Raw genomic sequence first — 22152 nt, 5'->3', positions numbered from 1 at the left:
CATTGCCAAGGAAACACCGGATGTTACGTCAAAGACCGCTGCATAAGGAAGCGGGAGCTGAAAGCTGCCGTACTGTTGCTGTATGTCCTGCTGTGATCCCATGATTCACTACGAGCCTCGACGTCATCTTTTGTTATTGTTTTGATTGAGAGTCCCCTAATGACTTTGAATACTGTGCTTTTAATGTATCTCGTTCATTCCTGTCATTTCCATGTTTTTTACTGGCTACATTCACAGGTACAATGATCACCAGGAAGTCTTTGCATGACCCCCTTAGGCAATTACCAAACCTCCTAAGAGGCTAAATATCTACACTCCAACTTCCAGTGGCTTTCAGTGCTGGTGTTTGAAAGCTCTGAGGCTAATTTGCAGAGGAAGTTGCCCATTGTGTGCAAATGTATGCATATAACTTAACCTTAAATACCTGCAAATGTTACAGAAGTACCAATAAGCTCTTGAACTTCACGTTGCATTACTGATGTTTTCTATTGGTCAAAACAGCAACAGCTTTTGCAATGACATTGATTGACATGCTGTATACAGATTGTTGCAAACATGGTGTGTTGTTTTGGTTGGTTAAAACCGGGACAGGGACTGTTCAAAACGGGGACATATAAATGTTTTAAAGACAATTGTGGGGACTCTAGAAAAGGAGCTGGAAAACAGTATGAATGGTCACCATATTCTTCAACCAATTTCCGTGTCTTTTCGTCTTTCATTGCGCAGGTTAAACAGACGCCAAAATATGTGCAATCCTTTCGAGAATTTCCCCGTTTGAACACAATTCCCAAGCACATTTAAACATGGCAGCTGAGTGTTTAGTTGCTGTCATTTACTGTAAACAGCTTGGAGCATCTCATTTCTCCCAAAAATTGACTCCCCCAATGCCGCTGTGCTCTTTGTTTGCCGTCTTTTTTTTTTTTTTGCATGGGGTGTGTTAGAAGCTAGCTGTGTTCATTCAATGATGCTTCCATGGTATCATGTTTTCCTGTTTGAATTTTAATCAAACAGGGGCCACCCTTTTCCAGCCAGGGATGTGTTTTGGCTGTGACGGGGGCGCAGTGTTTCTGGCTCTGATCTGAAGCCGTTCCCATGAACACCATCAGATATTCACAGTGCCATCTCTGATGTCGCAGCTTTCCCTCCTACTCCGCCAGCTTCATCAGGTTTGACACAGAGAGAAATAGACTTGTGCTTTTGGGTTCCTGACAAATTACAGCAGCACAATCTACAGTGTTTGAATAATTTAACACCATGCCGCTTGGGGGAAATTTTCACAAAGAAAAAAGGGGGAAAAAAAAAACACCTACACAGCAAGCTAACCTCTTCGTTCTACAGGGCTCCAAGCAGAAGGCATCATCCATCTCTCCTCTGGGATTTTCAAATCTTGTATCTTTCAGTATCTCTGCAAGTGAGCAGCATGTTTTGGTATCACAGAGTCTGTGAGACATCTCAGAGGAGAACTCAGATACCCATACACCCCCTGTCTTTCCCCGAAGAGTCAGGTTGAGGGGTCAAAATGGGCTGTATAGGTAGTTGGTCCACAGAGTGAGGGTTTACTCCATACAGCTCTTTAATAGAGACCAGAGGGAAAGGAGGAGTATGAAGGCTGGTCGGTTTGTAGCACAGTGGCGCTGTTTCCCATCGAGTCTCCCTCCCCTCTGCTAATGAGCATTCTATTAGCAGCTAGGGGATGGATTTAGGCAGTTAGGCATACGGAGAAGGCTGGCTAACAATGCAAGTGGTTAACTAAACAGCTGTTCTCTCTCTGCTGCCACCTCCCATCCCCGGCTAATGAAGCCCTCACATGCCTGAGAACAGCCACAGACAGCCAGGCAGGGAATCTCAGCAACTCACAAGCCTCATAAAGAAATATCAGTGTGGCGGATAGCTTCACCGATAGGACAACCAAGGCTCCAATTAGATAGTGGCTCTAAGGGGAACCCTAAGAATAGCGCGTTGGGTGAGAGCAGACGTCTTCATGAGCGCTCTGTGCGTCTCTGTTTTTGGAAAGTAAACACTCCTTTGCATTGTTTTTGCTGAGTGGAAAGCAGCAGAAGTCCTGATGCTTTTCATAATGGATTATAAACAGATCAGTGTGAGGGTTTTTGGGAAATGTTGCGCTGCTACATTTCATTATCCTCTACAGCGTGAGTGGTGTTCACAGTGGTGGGCATCGATCAAGATTAGTGGCGTGCCATATGGGTTTGTCAACATCTGAAATACGGCTAAGGATGCATGCTCTCTAAACAGCCTTTGCTGAAATGAGGAGAAATGTCTCAGACGCGGAGCCTATTTTTCATTTTTATAAAAACATGACACAGCATTATGTTTGGCAGCCAAAAAGCCGCATTTGTTTTAGTTAAATGTTGAGTCTCTCTCAGGCTTGATTGTCTGTCGAGGGCCCGGGTCACCTTTGAATGAAACATTGGTTTGGATTTACTTTCTTTTTGTCTTTGCTGAAGAGTCACTTTAGCTGTCAGGACTTTAAATGAAGGGCTGTTCTGAATGGTGGACATCATCAGATCAGGCAGGAGATTCTTCAAGTCTACCCTTACATGTCAGCAATTAACCAGGTGTGCTTCTGTGCGAAATAGGCAGAGTTTCAAGTACTCTACAATATATTTTCTGTTCTTTCTTCACAAAGCTACGTTTGCCACTGTGTTGATTTCTAAACTGCTCATCATGAAGAGCTTTGAGGAAATACTTTGCTTTTAGCGTTTGCTTTAATCTGCATTTGTTAGCTCTTGGATCTTGTAGGAGTCGCACAGGGAGTTTTATATCTCTCCTACAATCCTGTTCTCTCTTTTCATCCAACAGATCGGGGCCACACTGGTTTCTGATCCACTTCATTGCTGTGCTTTGTCAGCAAACGCTTCTTCAGCGCTTCCTGCAACTGCTTCACAATAAAAGCCTTTAGGGTGTGAGATCAATGTTATAGGCAAAACTATGGACCTGTTCCAAAAGCCATATTTCCTATATTTTTTAGTGTGCCAGATAAAGATTAGTGATACCCAAGACATTTGAATTAATTTATGGGGCGCTGATAGACAAGCGGTTAGGCCGTGTGGCCATTTGTGTGAATCTGACCTCGGCCCCATGTCATCCCCCACTCCCAACATTTCCTGTTTCTTCTTCAGATGTCCTATCTAAAAAAGGCTAAAATGTCCTCAAAGATAACTTAAAAAAATTATTATTCAGCAAATACACCTGGATGTCCCAGTGCTCCTAAGCATATTAGCGTTGTTCAATGGAGCATGTTTTTCCAATAATCTGAACCACAGTCCCCTGCACAACGGAAGATACGTCACAGTGACTGAGCTGCAGGGAGAACGCACAGATAGTTGATTGTGATGTTAAGTGTGTTTTAAATCTCAATACAGTATGTACGATTGTACACACACTGAATGCAAAGAACAAACATTTTTAAGGAACCTACCAGTCAACCGGTCATACTCGGCAGAACATGCCCACATAAGTGGAAAAATCCGCAACAAAACATGCAGCCAGGTGCTGAAACACCTGTGACGAGCTAAAAACTTAATGCCTGTAAGTAGTGGAGAATTTGATTCTAGTAGTCTGTAGTCTGTCTGTGGTTTGACAGATCAACACACATGTGAACTGCACGATTTCTTTTAAAATTGAATTAAAGTCGTGCAACAGAGTTTTTCACTTTTTTCCCCGTCACAAAACAGGTGTGTTGAAGATAGCCACACATCAGAACAGACAGCTGTGAACAGACAAGGTGTTCCCTGTTCAATGTGCAGCAATAAATAAAACTGAGGACAGAATACACTGAGATCTGCTGAGAAAGCTAGTTTTAGAAAAGTTTCCATAAATATCCTCACTTTCCTTTTATTGCTGATTTATGAATTAACCGATCCTTGACTAAAGAAAATATGATACAATCTGAACCATGAGCTTTTTGAACCATTGCTCGCCTATCTGTAACAAGCTGAGAAATAAAGATTTAATCTATGTACCTACTAAAGTATGTTCACAATAGCCAAAGTTAAAAAAAAGTGTCTGTTTTTCATGTACTGCCGCTCCATGCACCGGCTCGCTTCTGACTCTCTCTCTAAGGCTCTGAAGTACCCACGTTCAGAGGTCCCACGTGTGCCAAGTCTGATCTGATTGGTCGGCCTGTCGGCTCTGCCGTAATTGGTCAGTTGCTCAGCACGGTTCTCGGAAATGTCACGCCCCTTTTACCATATTGGGAATGCAGCCACTTTGGCTCCAAGGGGAGCAAAAACATTAGCACCTTAGCACTACTGTGCTACCGCAGGCTACGGCATATCGTGGGCGTGCTACAGAAGTTAACAGGCGTGCAACATGAGCTGCAGGGCTTACCACAACGAGCCAATGGGCTTAGATCAGTGATCTCACACTGACAAGACGTCACACTGGCAAAACATTTTCGAGGGGGGCTAGAACCGAGCATTACATGCAGCTAATGGACGTAGGAGACTTTGAATTTTTGCACATAGATGTGCCTAAACATGCACAGGACACTTGGAAAACACACTAAAGAGCATATAAAACCAGAAAAAGCAGAATAAGACCCCTTTAACATATCAAAGACTTATTTTAGCACCGAAGAAATCACCTGATTCTGAACTTGGATAAGACCAGGGAGATGGTGATCGACTTCAGAAGGAAGAGGACAGAGCCACCACCGCTGTGCATCCTGGGAGAGGATGTGTCTGTGGTGGAGGAGTACAAGTACCTGGGTGTCAACATAGACAACAAACTGAACTGGAAGGCCAACACTCAGGCTGTGTACAAGAAGGGGATGAGCCGACTCTACTTTCTGAGGAAGCTGAGATCCTTCAACGTGTGCAGCAAGATGTTGGAGATCTTCTATCAGTCTGTTGTGGACAGTGCAATGTTCTCTGCTGTGGTCTGCTGGGGGAGCAGCATTGGAGCTGGTGACACTAAGAGACTGGACAAACTCATTAAGAAGGCCTGCTCTGTGATAGGCTGCAAGCTGGACTCTTCTGTAGTGGTGACAGAGAGGAGGACTCTTAACAAACTGTTATCCATTATGGATAATCCTGATCACCCTCTGCACACCCTACAGGACAAACAGCAGAGCAGCTTCTCCAACAGACTGATACAACTCCGCTGTCACAAGGACAGATACAAGAAATCTTATAATCATCATAATCAAAACTCTGTACAACAGCTCACCTCTTGCGAGCAGAGAACTGTCATCATGATGATATCTGTCTCTCCATACTGTAATCTGTTCTGCACATGTTAAATTTACAAATTATCCCTGCACTCAAGTTCACTTCATTTGGCTGTCTCCTCGCCGTTATATTGTATAGTTTCTGCTTATAATATGTCTGCACCCATGCACTTTAACTTATGTCAATACTGTCCATTTACTACTCTGTTTTTGCACATTTACATTCAATCTTCCATATTTAATCTTCCTATTTAAGACTAGTAATGCTTAGTTAAATCCTGGTTGTATATATTCACATTCTTATTTTTTATATTTTTTAGTACTTATTTACTTTGTATTTAATATTGTATTGTGTTTAGATTTGCTAACATTGTGTTTTTTACTCATATTGTGTGTTGGATAACCTGCTGATGTAACGCCACAATTTCCCAGTTTGGGATCAATAAAGTAATTCTATTCTATTCTATGCTATGTCTATAGTCCCTATTGTCAGCCTATCTCATTGTCTTTTCTATTTGGCTTTTCCCCACTATTCAGCCAATGGTGAAATAATACAAAATAACCAGTATCATTAAACAGATCAAAGATCAAAATAAGCTGCTGCATAGCCTAACTACATCCTCTGTAGTTTGTCTGGCCAGAATGAGTCCTCGGTAATATCAACTTTTTGGCTTAATGGTTTTTCTGTTCAGGGCTAATAAACATGAAGTCCTGAATTCTTATCTCTCTTAGTAGTACACAACACAACAGATTTAAGCATTTTTCTGTCGTTTGCTGGCAGAAGTGATAAGGAGGCTTCTCGACGTTATACAATGAAGCGCTATGAATTGTATCATATTTTTGCTCTTTGACAGTATGCATGCCATTCTGTATAATTTTGTATTTTACTGAATTGTTAAAGGCTTAAACTAATAAAGGTTTGAAACATTACAACCTGTGGTGATACTGAAGATTTCTACGTGATTATTGCATTTTTTGTCTGTAGGACAGTGAAGCAATCTCAGCCAAAGCATTCAGTCCTGTCTATAATTGAAATGGAACAGTTCCTTTAAAGGAAATACTTAAGCTAAAAAAAAGAAATCCTTCAATAACATTCACTGTTTTCCCTATAAATAGTACAAAAATTACATAAATCTCTCCAGGAACTTCACAGAAAATTATGGACACACAAAATGAAACATTTCTATTTTATCTGGCAACATGAAAGTCTGAATGCTTTTTCAAAGCACTCTTCATGCTGCAAAAAAAAACCAACTAAATTCTGGGGGAGTGATGCTGATTATTTTCTTTCATTGAAATAAGCCTGTAAAATAGCAAAAACACACACTTTGTTGACAGTAAAATGTACTCCCACAAGCTCACAAAACCCCTCAACATAACCAAAAAATATACAAGGACATGACCTTGGTGTTCTCTAGGGCTGCTACGGCTGGAAATCAGAGACTTTCAAATCCTACACGAGGGCTTCCAGGTAACCTTGGAAGGCTTGTTAAGCAGCTGCATCAAGTGTTGACTTGTAGCTCCAAGGTTAGCCACACAGTACTAGTCTTGTAATATTTGTTTAACATGCAAGAGTTAGGTCTTTTTGTAGGTCTTTTACTTGAGCAGATAATTCAAAGATCTCTATCTGACAAGAAAAAAACAGTATACAAGATCTCCAACACTTCCCCCGGAGATGCACCGACTCATTCATTTTCCTGTTTATAATCCCACTCTCTATGTCACACAGCTCCTCACCCCTCCTCTGATTTAACTAGTGCGGAAAAGGTGTGAATGATCCGCTGTCACGTATGGTTGGATAATATTTTCTACAAGCTGGTTTGTTAAATGCATGCAGCAGCCCTGCATCCGGATTAATTTAATTTCTAAAACGCAGACGCTATGTCAAAATAAAGTTCAAGTCTCAAAATGCATTTCTGTCTGCTGTCTCTTTGGGCCACAGCAACAGGCATCCTTTCTCATCCTTCACCTTCTTGTCTGTCAAAGACAAAGAAACTGTTTTCTTATAATAAGATAGCACCATGCTAGTATTCTTCTCTGATGCATTCGATTTGGTTGGTCTCTCTCTTTTACCACTGAAAGGTATCTATAGCTTATGTGACCTCTTTAAGCTAAAAATCTATTGCAGCCTGGAGGGGCTGAAAGCTAAAGATTTAGTCTTTTTGTCAGGTTGCACAATGTCGGCCCTTCATAGTAGAGCTTTCTGCTTGTCAGCATGTTAGCTAAAGTTACTCTCATCTGGGATTTCTTTGTGCTCAGACTATGCAAATTTCCCAGCTAAGGCTAATACATTTGCACTGCCCAGAAGAGAATGTCTTGGTAGGCTACAGCTTGTGACTTCACGTGCAAATATTCACACCAAAAAAAAAAAATGGACATTTGCGGCACAGAATGTAAATGAAAAGGATCCAGTTGGCGAACTATCTTTATAACACAGTGATATCGGCTCCCACCAAGAAGATACTGCTGCCTGCTTCGTCCCTCTACAGCAAAGTAATTGGACTGATGTGTTTCCTACGCGACTCTTGTTATCACACATTGAAAAAACAATTTTCCTTCCGAATCATTCTGTCTGTAAGCACAGACTGTGGCGAGCGGGCTCTGTGTAAACACAGTGATATATTCCTGGATGCCTATAATCATGCAGTAAACAAGCATTTTGCCTTTCTGTTATGCCAGAATTAAGTAAGGACATAGTCATACATTTCCCATTTCAAAATAATTTAGAAGTTTCAAAAACATCACCTGAAACAGTTTGAAACACCTGCTAATTGTTCCTACCTGCTGCAGACGATGTATCTAAATCACATGTTATGCAAAGCGGTGAAATTGATGAGGAATCTGAGAGTTCACTCAAGCATGGCACAGCAGCTCCACGGTATTCTTCGGTTTTTCATGCAGAGGCACTGCATGCTTTTGCTCTCTGCAGAGATAAACAGATGTATGGACACTGAAGGAATGACCCAGTCAGCCGCAGAGGTGAACTGTCAGCAACAACAAGCTAACACAGAGCACTCTTGGTCATCACCATGGGGCAAAGTTCAGCTAATTACACCCTGGTTGTTCATCTGGTAGACAAACGCAGAAAACAACAGACTATTTAACAACACATAGCCAGCCTTCGTTGCCTAGCAAGGAATGCCTAATGAATAAGCCTTTGTAGAACGGTGGGTAAAAAAAAGTAACAAATAAGAATGTGCAGTGAAGAAGACAAAAAGAGCGAACAGACAGTACAAACGGAACACAAAAAAGATGGCTGGACATAATGAAAAGTGAAAATAGCGTAAGGGAAACCGGAGTGGTGGCAGAAATTGAGCCAATATGTGTTGAACAACAGGGAATAAAGGGAGGGCTGAGGTAGAGAGAGCGAGGGAGGGAGATAGAGAAGGTGTGAGAGGAGGAGGAGGAGGAGCAGGAGGTGGTAGAGGAAGAGGAGGGAGGTCAGTAGAGATGTGGAGATGGGCGGAGGAGGAGGAGGAGGAGGAGGAGGGGAGATGAGCCCCCAGTGCTCAGCTGTCAGTGCTTCCTCTGCAGGTGGGGCAGGAGGAGTGCCAAGTCTCCCTCTCTCTCCCACTCACACAGACACCCATGCATCACTCTATAATGGATGCTTTACACTGGTGCCAGGGAGAGAAAGAGTGAGGCAGAGCGAGCGGGCGAGGGAGACATGGTGGGAAAAAAAAAAGAAAAAAAAAAAGAAACTGCTATGGTACAGGGAAAAGAAAAGCCTCTGAGATTAAGGCGGTGGAGACGACAGACAAACAGACAGAAACCTCTATCAAGTCATTAGTCCAATCAAGGGAGGAAACAGACGAGACAGTCTGGGAGCAATATGATGCAGCTATTGGTTTAATTGATCTAAAGCCTAACAGGATCAAAGAGCTCCAGGGCACAGCCGGGAGCTGCAGCAGGCCAGCATTCCCCCTCCACTACAATCATCACTGCTGCTGTCACTGTCCATTAGGAGGTGTATGAATGTGCCCTTGACAATGATTTATTAGGAATGATTCATAGATGGCATCTACCTGAACTAATGACTCGCCAGCGTCTTCACTGGGGATTGCGGGTCGTCAACAGATGACATATTCTGTAGTCGCCTCGTTCATCAGCCGCGATTAGATTCCAAAAGCAATCCCAGCAATACATCAGCAGATGGGTCCTGTTGTATTGTCTTGGTGAATTTCGCTGAGACAGACCATGGGTGCCACATGTCGCTCAAGCTGCCGGAGCGTTGTGGATTTGAGGCTACAGGTATATGCAGCGCTTTGAGCTATTACCTTGGTTGACGGAGGCATGGATTTACTAAAGTACTCAATTATCCTCTGCCTCTTTCTCTGACCCGCTGCTCGGCTCTTTAACACCTATAACTCCGTGCTTTATAGGCTCAACTACCTGCTGCAAGCGGGGACAGACTGATGGCCGGACTACCTGAATGAACTGCCTTCACCATTTTGGGCCCATTTGTCAATTCTTCATTCCCCCTCTCTCTGCTGGTGAGGGATAGGTGAAGCTGCCTCACTCTGATGGACAACCCTACTGGATATTATTTTCTGGGGTGTTACTGCAAACAGGCCATCTGACCTCAGTGAAGTCATTTTTAGCCTAATAACACCCCTCACACCGCACATTACTCAGCAGGGCCTCCTCTTTCCTCCTGCTCAATACGACTTTGGCTTCATTTTCTCTTTGCAATTTGAGTAGTGAAGAGAAAGAGAAACCCATTTCCTGCCTGAATTAGGCCATTTCCAATTTCTTTCAAGTTCAAAGGAGAGTAATACCCTTTAGTTGTTGAATAATTCTCCCTTTTATTCTGTAAAAATAAAGCAATTTTGCTCTGGTATACAAAGTCAAAGACGTCCTCGCTCTAAGAGTGACTGAAAAATGCCACATAGGCGGCTTGTTAAAAACAGTTTGCTTTTCTGCACACAATGACGGCCACACTTTATGGCAGACAACAAAGCCTCGTCGTCAGCGTAAATAAATACAAGCATTCTTACTCCGCAGAGATGGCATCCCCCTGGTTTAATTATTGCTCCTGTCAATCGAGGTGGAAGAATACGGCACCTGACAAGGCGCGTCCTCATTCTCTCATCTCGCGTAGGCCTTTTTCACACCCGGAGATGCACAGACACCCTTCAGCAAACAGCCGAATCAAACCTGGAGATAGAAGCATTCTGTTGCCCCAAACACTCAGGTAACTTTACAGTGTCGACTCGCTGAATGCATTCGACACCTCAGAAATGGGGTCTATTCAACTTCAACAATTGTGCCTGGTTTTTCTCAAGTGCGAGGCATTTGCACAACAATAGCAGCTGCATCACGTATGAATAACATCCCAGAGATGTGGTTATGCAGCTATCTTCCCCAGTAATTCAAATCACATTCCAGCTCTTGCAAGGTGCCTGTACTTGATGCTTAAACTCTACAGGCTGCTGCAGGATATCCGAGCCCACAGAAATGAAATCGACACTAAGCGTGGATGGATTGCCCCCTGGATCTGTGTATCAGCTCAGGGCAGTATGGAGTGGGGGTGTGCAGGCCTGTAGGCCATTCCACAAGGAGAACCTCCCATGGGCCTCGTTTCAGAGAGGAAACCCACATGGTTATTTCCAAAGGTCAGAGCCAGATGTAACATTACAGTTAATGCAGTGATGGAGTGTAACACTCACACACTCTTCATCTACACGGCCTGTTGGCCTCCTTCACCACTCTGTGAGATAGGGTAATTTGGAGCAGCCTTTATATTAGCCTTAGATTACCTGTCGATATCCCGAGTTAGAGCAATGAATGAGTGTAGAAGTTCCAAAAGCTCAGCAAATCCTCAGAAATTTCCTGCAACCGCACTACAGTTGTGTTTGTGTTGTTCCCTCTGGGGACCACAATCCTGCACATACATACACGATAGTCAGAGCAGAGGTTAGGTGTTCATGTCAACACAGGCTTTCAGTCCCAGGGCTGCACCACTGCCACGGAAAGATTGACAGAGGCAAATTGATTTGATGTCAGTCTCATTTCCTTCCCCTATCAGAGCACAAGTAAAACACATGCCAGAGACAGCAAAGCAGTCATTTGCACTGATCTGTGCAGTGAAATCACAAGATGTTCCAGACAAGACCTTAGAAGGAGGTCATCTTACCTGCCATGTTGTCTGAGTCACTCAGAATGTAAGCACATCTACATCCAATTATTGGAAATGATTCAAATATTATTCCTCCATGATAGATGTATGTAGTGTATAAATTAAGTCTGACACGTAGAGGTCTGCAATCAGCAGTTTCTTAAAATGTTGAACAATTAAAGAAATTAAGGTACATAGAAGCACACTATTTTCCATGTTACCCCCCTAATGACAGCCCTAAATCTAAAGCCCATATACAGTGGGTATGGAAAGTATTCAGACCCCTTTACATTTTTCACTCTTTGTTTCATTGCAGCCATTTGCTAAAATCAAAAAAGTTCATTTTATTTCTCATTGATGTACACTCAGCACCCCATCTTGACAGAAAAAAAACAGAAATGTAGAAATTTTTGCAAATTTATTAAAAAAGAAAAACTGAAATATCACATGGTCATAAGTATTCAGTACTGTATTTGCTACGTAGAGTAAAGTGTTTGTTTACACTATAAGCAGGAGTTAAAGAGATAACAAAACTGTGATGATTGTTGCTTGGTGAGATACTGTCCACTGAACTACTACAAAAAGCACTTTTTGGTGCAACTCAGTGATAAATGTTGATACATTTGAATAAGTAAATGAGTTAATCAAACCAAGCTAGATAGTAATCTTTCTTTATTTAAGTATTTGTCAAGATAAGATCAAATATATCACTGGAATTTCACCTTCAGGAAGTTGGTTTAATAGTTTTAAATCTAATTCTCTAATAAGTGCAACTACCAAGTTCTGTCTTACAAAGTACAAATATAGTTATTTTAATTTAGATTATTGAAGCTTGCTCTGGCGTCCATTTTGCTCTCAGATGTGTGGCTGACAGCACAGACTTAACTAAACTTGACCATAAAGGACATGATAGTTTTTGTCTCTTTAAAATCCTCACATCTCAAAGAGAGTGTTTCATTTCTCACCAAATCAGACAAATAAAAGTGTACAGTAACAGATTAACTCTAACGACTTCCAAGTCTGAATAAATAAAGAGCTATTTTCTGTAAACCCACAAAGGGTAGTTCATGAAGAGCAGCCATTAATACAGTTAATATTTCAGGTTTGATTTGAGAAATATGCCCTTCCACACAATTTCATTTTTGATCATTTTGATCCCTGATTTCTACACATCCCACAATGCATTTCTTCACTTAATCACTTTCTATGCCATCCTTCACGCTGAATCGATTCAAAAACTTGTTACCCTTCTGAAAATCAAGTACTGCCCTCTTTATACTTATGGTTCAAGGGGTTTCAGTGTTTGCTGGGTGGTGTCTTGCGTTAAAAAGCCTTGGTACTCATTGCGCTGCCGTAATAAAACCTGGGCGTTTAACATGCACATTTATGGTGCTCAATAACCCAGAAGTCTTAATAAAAATGAAAGCTGACATTGGCATGAAGGATCCTCCACACTAGCTGTCTTTAATGTCCAAGACGTTCCATTAAAAGGGGAGCACTTCCTCAGAAGCGGAGCTTTTATCCTGATTGCTTACAGGAAGGGTTGGGAAAAAAAAGAGAAACCCAACGACCTTCAGGGGGTCTACAACTAGCCGCTCCTCTCATGTGTTGCCCAATGAATGGCCATGCCTGGGTGCACATGTGTGAACAGCTGGGTAACGTACGTTGACAGGGACAGATGTGAATAGGTAAGCAGCAGGATTTCTGCAGGATCTGATGAGAGAAAGAGACATATTGACTCTCCTATATTCACTGAGAGATATATGTTCAAATACGTTTGTCTGAGGCACAGGCTACTTGGTATTCTGCTCATGTACAGAGCAGCCTTCTCACTTTTTTTTTTCATCTTAATGATTATTAGCAGATAGGGAAAAAGCCAAATCTGCATGTTCAATTAGTGCCTGTGAGATGCCAGATAGATAATACATGGGACTGGCTAATGTCCTTGCTTCTGAACTTCTTCAGCTGCTTTCTGTTTGAAGCCGGAGAAAAAGAAGATGGGGACAGAGAGATTTCCCTCAGTGGGAACACAACTGTTGAGCTACATTTAATAAGCCGGTCAAAAACACTCTCCTGCCGAGAGAGAGACGGTGCTTTTAATGACCATTCTGCTTCCAAAGTCTCAGATGTGCGCCTCGATTGCTTGCCACATAGCAGACTCAGGCAGCCATCTTATTAATAGCAGCTCACCACGCATGCTGCAGGACTTGGGAGCAAAAAATCCAGAGAGAGACACACACTGGCACATGGAGAGAAAGCGTGTGTCCCCTCGCATGCTTTTACTGTGTGTGAAGGCAGGGAGACAGATGGGTGCAGTGAGGAGGAGATTAGATGGAGGAGGCAGGGCAGGGACTGGGGTCTAAAAAATCCAGACCTCACGAGAGGATGTCCAGGCTAGAAGTGGAGGGGGGAGGGGGGGGGGGGGGGTTGGTGATGGATGTACCCTGTGACTGTAGCCCCTCGGAACGCCCACACAGAGATGATACCAAGGCCAGGCCGGAGGAGCAGGCAATCAGAGAGAGAGGCCGGAGGGCTGGGATGATATAGGAGGATCCAGCTTATTAAATAGGATTCAGGAGTAGCATGGAGCATCTGAAGTAAGTTGTCACTCTGCCACCAACAGACATAAAAGGAGAGTCTCTGTTAGATAGAAGGTGTATGCACTGTAGGCAGTGATGACAGACTGTGTACAGTGATAGTGGGAATACGGTCATTAAACACACCAGCACACAGGGGAGCTTCCCAACAGTGTGTCATCCCTGATTTACTTTTTCTTTTTCTTTTTTTACCTGCATGGGCCTCGTTATCCTGTATTGGTGATGGAGGATGTTTGTGTGCGAGTGTGGGCACGTGTGTGACGGTAGACACATGAGTCACACCCTACCTTATTCAACTCCAGGATTAAACTCGTCACATTCATTGTGACAACACAGTCTCTATTTCTGGAGGTGGAGTTTGATTACTACTTGAAGGTTGATGAAAAAAATCCAAATAAGGAGAGAAGGGTGCCATCAGGCATTTGCTTGTCCAGAGTCGTAGGGGGAGGCGTAAGCAACTCTTGAGATCTGACTGGACAACCCTGCAGCCAACCCAAAATCCTAGGCTATCATTGGCTCTTTGCCTTGTCAGAGGCAGGACTTATGTTCAAATAACTAGATGTATTTTGGCCAGGCTGCTATAGCTTTCTATGCATTTTGACGTAGCACATTTCCTTTAGTTAGCACTGAACACAACTATGACATTGGACATACATCTCCTTCTTAAGTCCTTTTGCGAATCAAGCATAGAAGATTTCTATGATGTCGCTCTATTGTGTAATTATTTTAAGTAAAAAAAGATAAAAAATTGGAACATAACATCTGCATGATACCTGGATGTTAGCTGTCCTTGCTACCACGATGCTTTTCTGTTCCCAAACTTAGTTTTCTATTCAAATGCAATGTAAGAAACTAAATATGAGGGACATTTCCTGTGCCACAATTCAGCCAGCATTGATTGCACACATCTATCACTCAAGGCCACCTGAATCCAGGTGTGTTCGTGCAACACTCTATAATTTCTTTGATCATATAATTTTTTTACTTCACTTTTTACTGCTATGCGGATCCACACTCTTTTGATTCCTCTCTTGTTTACTGCGTTGTCTTGGTAACAAGGACAACCTACCCATTTTCACTTCCACAGTTAAGACTATGGGAGAGGAGGATGAGGCGAAGGGGGGGGGGGGCTGTGAAAGCAGGTGCAAAAAGACATTTCTGCACTTAGATTTCTTGTCACATCCTGTAGCCCACTCCAGTCCTAAACTTTATATAATTACAACAATCTGTGCTCTGAGAGAGACTGTGTGAAATCTGATTGCCATTGGTAACATTCACAGCAGGATTCCCGGCATGATAGAAGGCTTCCTGTTTCAATTTCCTAGGATCCCTCAAGTTTTACTGGCTCTTTTTTTTTTTTTTTTTACATCCCATCAGTGCGGCATACATTTCCATTCAGGGGAAAAAACAGACCCGGTAATATCCAATTTACTAGGAGGCAGAGGAGATGGTTTCACTGGCAGTATAATAACATGCTACATGGAGCGTAGCATTATGGAGTATGAATGAAAAAGGCATTTATGGTAAAAATTCAATCCGAACGCAGTCATCATTCATCAGAGGAAATCCAGGCAATTAGTAACACTTAAATGCAAATTGGAGAACGCAAAACACATCACAAATCCCTGAAACTGTAATGGGGGACTAGAGAAGAGCACCTAAAATGACCTCTTTCAAATGCACTCAGGAGATTTCACTCTGCCTAGTGACAAGAAGAATTGTGTATGTGTGTGTGTGTGTGCGTGTGTGTGAGCGTGTGTGTTTTTGTCTTCGTGCGCTGGTCAGCTTTGTGAACACAATTTTGCCTTGGACCAGTCTTCTATAAAATGCAAGCGGGATCTCTTTGATGTAATTCCCTTCCATGTAATGCACAGTAAAAGTGGCGTGTTACATTTCCAGCCACGTGTGTCAGGAACAGTTTGTGGAAACAGAAAATGTTTGTGGCTTGTTGACATGTTCACAAGCGGGGCTGAAAGCGTGGCTGGATCTGGATAAAAACCAACAAATAAACAATGTAAGAAAGAAAAAAGTAACAATGCAATATCCTGATAACCTGTCATGTACTCAACACAGTAATAATCAAAAGCAAACAGCTAGCCTGAAAACGCGTGTAGAAATAGGTGACTGACTGTAATAATTCCAGGTTGAGGATTATGTGCTGTCCATATGGCTCTGCAGGGTGCAATTCATAGGAAGAGCTGAAACAGCCCATTCACATAAGTACTTCCAGCAGGAACTTACCTATAATACTCCATCTTAATTCAGTAATGCATTAGAGGAGAAGCAGCATGAAGGATGTTTATTGCATGTCCAGGTTAAGCACACACGCTGCATTTAGAATTAAAGACATGACCAACATGGGCAGTAAATCATCATGAAGTAGCATTAAGGTAGCCAGCAGATAAACAACGCAACTTACAGAACATTGTGTGTGTGTGTGTGTGTGTGTGTGTGTCTGTCATTTATTGTGAATGCGGCTGCCACTGAAAAGCCTTCCCTGGCACACCATGTCCTTTTTTATCTTGCTTACAAAGACACGCTTTACCTTCATGTATATTTCTGACACACAGAGGGGAAACTAGCACACCGGGCGAGGATGTCACATGTGGTTTCGGAATCTGCCGTAGAGTTTCAATTTCCGGACGAGAATGAACATTTCAGTCATTTAAATGCAAACACCCGCTTCTTAAAACATTTGTTACGCTGTATGATACAGTAGAATAAATTACTCAATAACTCTCTGGCTGCTTCACCAGTTTCTAATATCAAGCAGCCCACATACCGGCAGCTATGAGCCTCACAGCTGTAGCACCCAATCCCCCCCTCCCCACCTCCTCCGCGCTGTGCTTTACCTTCAGAGTGGTGGGAGAGGGTGAGCAGGCTGACACAGGAAGCGCCGATCCCAGAACCGAACACAGTGATGCGGTTGGAGTCTCCTCCGAAGAAGCCGATGTTCTCGCTGATCCACCTTAGAGCCTGGATCTGGTCAAGGAGCCCGTAGTTCCCTTTAGCAGCCTGGTCACCAGTACTGAGGAAACCTGCAACACAAACGCAAATTAAAGCGGTAAGAGTCAGCCAGTCACATAACAAATATATGCAAAACATGATTGTTATACATACTGGTCCAAATAAAAAAAAAGGTCTGCATCTTTCAAAATATGTTAGAGCTATTTTATTCCATATGCACCTGCAGGATAAAAGGTTAGCCACACCCTGATTTTTTTCTGAGTAATCATCAAGGCGGATGACAGCCGCATGACTTATTGCAGGACATGTCTGTTGGTAAAATAGGAGCGCGTGTGACCGCATGTCATCTGCACCTCATAGGAAATCAATGACACGTCTCCCCGGGTGAACACCTATCATCAGATATATTGAGCAGTCCTGATGAAAGCCTTATGAATCTATGAAAACTCTGCACACTGAGTGAGAAAAAAAGACGTGATAATAAGATTTACAATAATGCTGCTGCTTTAAAACCCTCCATATGGACTGTGACCTCATTATATCAGAGTTAGCATCTTCCTCTGACATATTTCGATTCCTTCACACACTCTAAACACTCACAACAGACGCTCTCTGGGCACATTTTCCTCCATGTCTGTGTAATCTGCTATATGATGTCTGAGTCGGACACTGAGTCTCTCTCGGGCACATCAGAGCTCGTGTTAACACACCACCCTCTCCCAGCTGCTCTCCAGGGCCTAAGCCCTGCTGAATGATGGGTAATCGAGAGTCGTGGGAGAAGATCAAAGGCAAGCAATCCCTGAAGTCCCCACGGTGGACTCAGTGTCCATCAAACCCCTGAGCATGCATGTGAGGTGACAGCTAGGAGACATGTGTGGAAAGTGAGATCCCTCTCTCTTTAACGGCAACACCGCCCAACACTTCACAGGCAATGGATGCGTTGGTGTTGAGTGCTCGTCAGCCTCCAGTGATGGTCCTTCAGCATCTAAACATTGTTTCTAACATCTATTTCATGGTCTCTGCCTCTATATAATGACAGGCTCTTTGTGTTTAGGTCCTACAGGGCGGGGAACAGCTACTTTTGATATGAGTACTGCACAGAAAAAAAGATCAAATGTGTTGTGTTTTTTACTCAGGTCAACCCGATGATGCTCACTTTAAATAAACACAGATTAGAAAGCAGCTGCTCAGCGCTCATTAGCTGTTTATGAGATGTACATACAAAACCAATGCATGTTTGCCAATCCCCATTTTCTCTCTTTGTGTGAATCAGAGGCTTTAGAGGGCACAACCTCCTGCCCCACCCCCTCTTTACAGCACAGCCTCCTCGCCCAGAGAGCCTGTTGGCGGCGAGAGAGAGGGTAGGCGCGGGAAAGGCCAGGCTTGATCATCGGTGTGAGGGAGGCGGTGGCACAGGAAGCAAAGCAGGAGACAAATGGATCAACAGATGGTCTCCTTCAGACACATCCCTGAGGATGATAGAGCAGCAGGGCACATGCAAAGAGAGAGAGTGAAAGAGAGAGAGAGAGAGTGAAAGAGACAGGCAAGGGAACAGAGACGGACACAGACAGAGAGAGAGAGAGAGAGAAAAGAGTAGAGGAGAGAGGAGGACTCCAATTGAAGAGCGTTCCCTTTTTCTTTCTCTCTTGTTGCTCCTCCTAGCTCTCAGACATAACTAAAGGACAACAGCTTTTACAAGCCTCTCCCGGGTGCTGTGGAGAGAGGAGACGTGACTCTCCCAGAATAACCCTCATTTGCGAAATGGTTCACACTTCACCAAGTGTGCAGTATGTCAGATGGGTTAAGAAATGTCAGGAGACTGGCAGGTGAAGGGGATTATATGCGTATGTTCGCCAAATCGAAAAGATATGGCAAACATTAACAAATACATGTAAATAATAAGAAGTGGAAGCCTCAGCTGAGGAATAACACACACCTGCAGTTCTTGTTTCACTTGGTTGATTCCTCTGAATCTCAAATTGAAACTGGCCATTAAAATGTGGAGGTGGAATCCAATATCTTAGACAACAAGACGTGCTGCAGGCAGCATTTAAAAATATATCTAATATGGCTGCTGGTTATGTTTTAATTGGAAAGGTGTCAGAGAGTATTTTCTTTGCAACAAAAAACTAAGATAGCAAAGTAATTGTTTTTATGCACGTCTATTTCTATTTTTAAATTTAAAGCACAACGTTCCATTTATATGTGTTTTCTCTAGAGCTATATAATCATTTGTTTGTTTGTTTGTTTGTTTGTTTTATTACTTCTTTATGTCCATCACCCACTTGCTAGAATACGGTTGAAAAATGATACATAACACTCCATGTATTTTACCTTTGTCTCTAAATTTCCGTACCTCTCTCCTCACCAGGGATTGAATTATAGATTTGCAGATCTAGCAGATGATCCCGTATAGTCAGCCCTGCGTGGGCTTTGGCTGCACATGAACCGTGATGTGCAGAGCACAGTGTTCACAGCTAACTCCTACACAAGACCCTGGGATTCTGGGCTAAAAAATCAGTGTTTCTGAGCTATCTGGTCCAGTTGGTTATGTGCTTGTCTGTACTACTCAACCTGACAATCAATAGAGATTCATGATTCTCACTCGGTTCTACGTTACAATGACAACTTAATCATAAACTGTAATAGCATTAAATCTATGTTATTTGGCTGTCAGGTTTTAAACTGCAATGTTAATTATTTCTTTAATGATCTGACTAATTAAAAACAGTAGACACTATATTAATTCAACACACACAGAAACATCATTAAACTGTAGTTCTAGCTGATCTGATGTTTTCAAAGTATAATGCATAACAATTAATTTGCACAATTTTAATTTTCTCTGTGACATGATTAATCTAGCCCGTTGCGAAAACTGTAAATTCATAGATAGGCCTCCTCCGCCAGGCTGACACGCATGTCATATATTTCTATTTCCTAGCACTATTCCTTTTGAAAACAAAGATATTGCTTTGTACAGCACGCCTAAATGGTTCAGTGAAAAATGTTTTGTTAAGACAATGGAATTGCAAAGACAAAGAAGGAGAAAATGCCCCGAGGTGGCACAAATGCTCGAGTAAAGGAATCACAAAACGTTTTACTATTCAAGCCAACCTCCTTAAATCAAGATGCCCAAAAACCAAAATGTATTGCGCTAAATATGCTGAGAAAAGGTCATGCCAACAAATAAATATCTCAAATAGTCCTAATGATTGAAAGAACATTTCCAATTGGAAGTTTTACCTGTCTACAAATGTCAGCCAAGTATGACAGTTTGTCATTGAACAAAAACACAAGGTTTAAGTGTAACAGAGGTTTTATCTTTTCTGCTGCATGTTTAACTTTAATCTGTCCTGAAAGATTACATGATATGTTTTTGTACCGTGTCTCAAACCTACTCCTCCCTGACAGTGATGTGGTGCACTTCTGCTGTATGAGAGCTGGTCTTTCATCCTTGTGGCAGCAGAGTCAGAGATTCAGTCCTGATCTCAGCTGGAGTGGCAGCAGCGACTGAGGCCTGGTCACAGACAGGTCAGGTCGCACCTGTCACCTTACATTGCCTTTGCTGGACTAAACGTTGTGTGTGTGTGCAGTACAGCTCCCCCCCCCCCCATGAGAAACTTAGTCACTTTAACATGAACAGAGGGTCGGTTTTACGTATACAACACGACAGAGCCGCAGTTGTGCTGGAGGGGATACATGAGAAGCAGACACTGATGTTCAGAGACCCATCACTTCTAAAATCTAACTCACCACATTCACCCACAACAGACATTTTCATCTGAATTCATGCTCAGTATAGAACTTTTGATGTTGAACTACTGTATTCTAGGTTGAAAATAGTCGTACAGAATCTGAAAATGTGTTAAAATGTCACCGCTTCCCGGGTGATCAACAATTAAATAAAGATAATTGATTGTGAAAATCAGGAGGGCTAACTTTAGCAATCATCAGCTCCTACAGATAACATAATTATCCCCATATTAGAGGAAAGGCCTTAAACTTTGCTAGTGATAATGTTAGTAAGAAATGTACGCTCCCGTTACCTTGCTTTTTGCCAAGCTAAATTGTTGTGGTAGTCTACCTAGACAGCAAGCTAATATGCTAACACTGCTTGAGCTAATGGGAATTTTAGCAAGAACTGTATGCCTCCCCTATTATCAAGCTTTTTGTTTTGTTCAATTGTCGTATAGGCCTACACTGGGATAGCTATAAAATAAGGAAGGAATTGATGCCCTCCCTCTGTATCATGTATAACAAACAGTATTGTGAGCTACCAAGTCATCTAATGCTAAAGTTAGCTCTTGTCTTAAATCAACAAATTGTGTGAGTAATTAAACATATATTGTTTTAACTTGAAACATGGCCCGATATTCATCCTGCTTTTATGATGTATTGACTCACTGAAGGCAATCAAACAGTGATTTGTTTGATTGCCTTCGTTTACATGTCTGAAACATAAAGCAGTTTGAGACTACATTTGAGCTTCCCACTCTGTGTTAGACATCAGATGAAAATAGTCGCCATGTAAATATGGTGAATTCCATTTGCAAACACAGGCCCCCGATCATTGCATCAAACCAATTTCAGTACGTTTATTTTTTGCACAAAAAAAGTAAAAACGGCAGCTCTGAGCGTGATGCACCATAATGCATTCTTCGTCTTGATCATATTTTATCAATAAACACGCGCCTCTATCTCGGTCGTCTCCGCTCCCTCCAGAGCCGCGGCAGTGATTTCCTTTAGCCATACCTCTCAGCATTGATATTGCTCTATTGATTATGATTTAAATGTCTGTTTCCTATACGCTGGGCCATAACTCACAGTGTAGCGGGAAGAGGTGATGATTATGATCGCTCCGACCCCAGACATCTCTCTTAGCCTGGTCTCCCAGATAATAGAATGTGTGTGAAGTAATGGCGGGGGGGGGGGGGGGGGGGGGGGGGGGGGATGAGGAAGTGTGAGGGGGAGGGCAAAAGCTTGTTATTGAGCTGAGGAGCGAGCTTACACAGGGACAGATGGAGCAAACGGATAGGGAGGAGTGGAGGAAAAGAGAAGGAGAAGGATGGGAATAACAGCACTGACGTAACCAAGGGGTTGTTTTCTGGCTTTCTGCTAGATTCATTCTTGGTTGTGCTTGGCCTTTTTCTCTGTTTCCTTCTCCCTCTCATCCTCTCTCTCTCTCTCTCTTACGAAGTGCTGTTTAACAAGGCCGTCTGTGTCCGAACCCTCCTTTGGTACTCCCCCTGCTCCCCCCCCTCATCTCCCTCTTGCCC

The 22152-nt window shown here is 42.7% G+C and overlaps 1 protein-coding gene across 5 annotated transcripts in view; it reads right to left on the bottom strand.

The window, feature by feature from the left end:
* Nucleotides 1-22152, bottom strand: part of nlgn3a (neuroligin 3a) — a 128848-nt gene that overhangs the window by 27881 nt on the left and 78815 nt on the right. For all 5 annotated transcript variants that reach the window (XM_061047729.1, XM_061047730.1, XM_061047731.1 and 2 more), the window contains one exon: nt 16759-16944. In XM_061047729.1, coding sequence (XP_060903712.1) covers nt 16759-16944 — 186 coding nt within the window. The remainder of the gene's footprint in view (nt 1-16758; nt 16945-22152) is intronic.

The sequence above is a fragment of the Labrus mixtus genome, chromosome 10, assembly GCF_963584025.1.
Source record: "Labrus mixtus chromosome 10, fLabMix1.1, whole genome shotgun sequence".
NCBI classification, from domain to species: Eukaryota; Metazoa; Chordata; class Actinopteri; order Labriformes; family Labridae; genus Labrus; species Labrus mixtus.
This window is presented reverse-complemented; position numbering and strand designations above follow the sequence as displayed.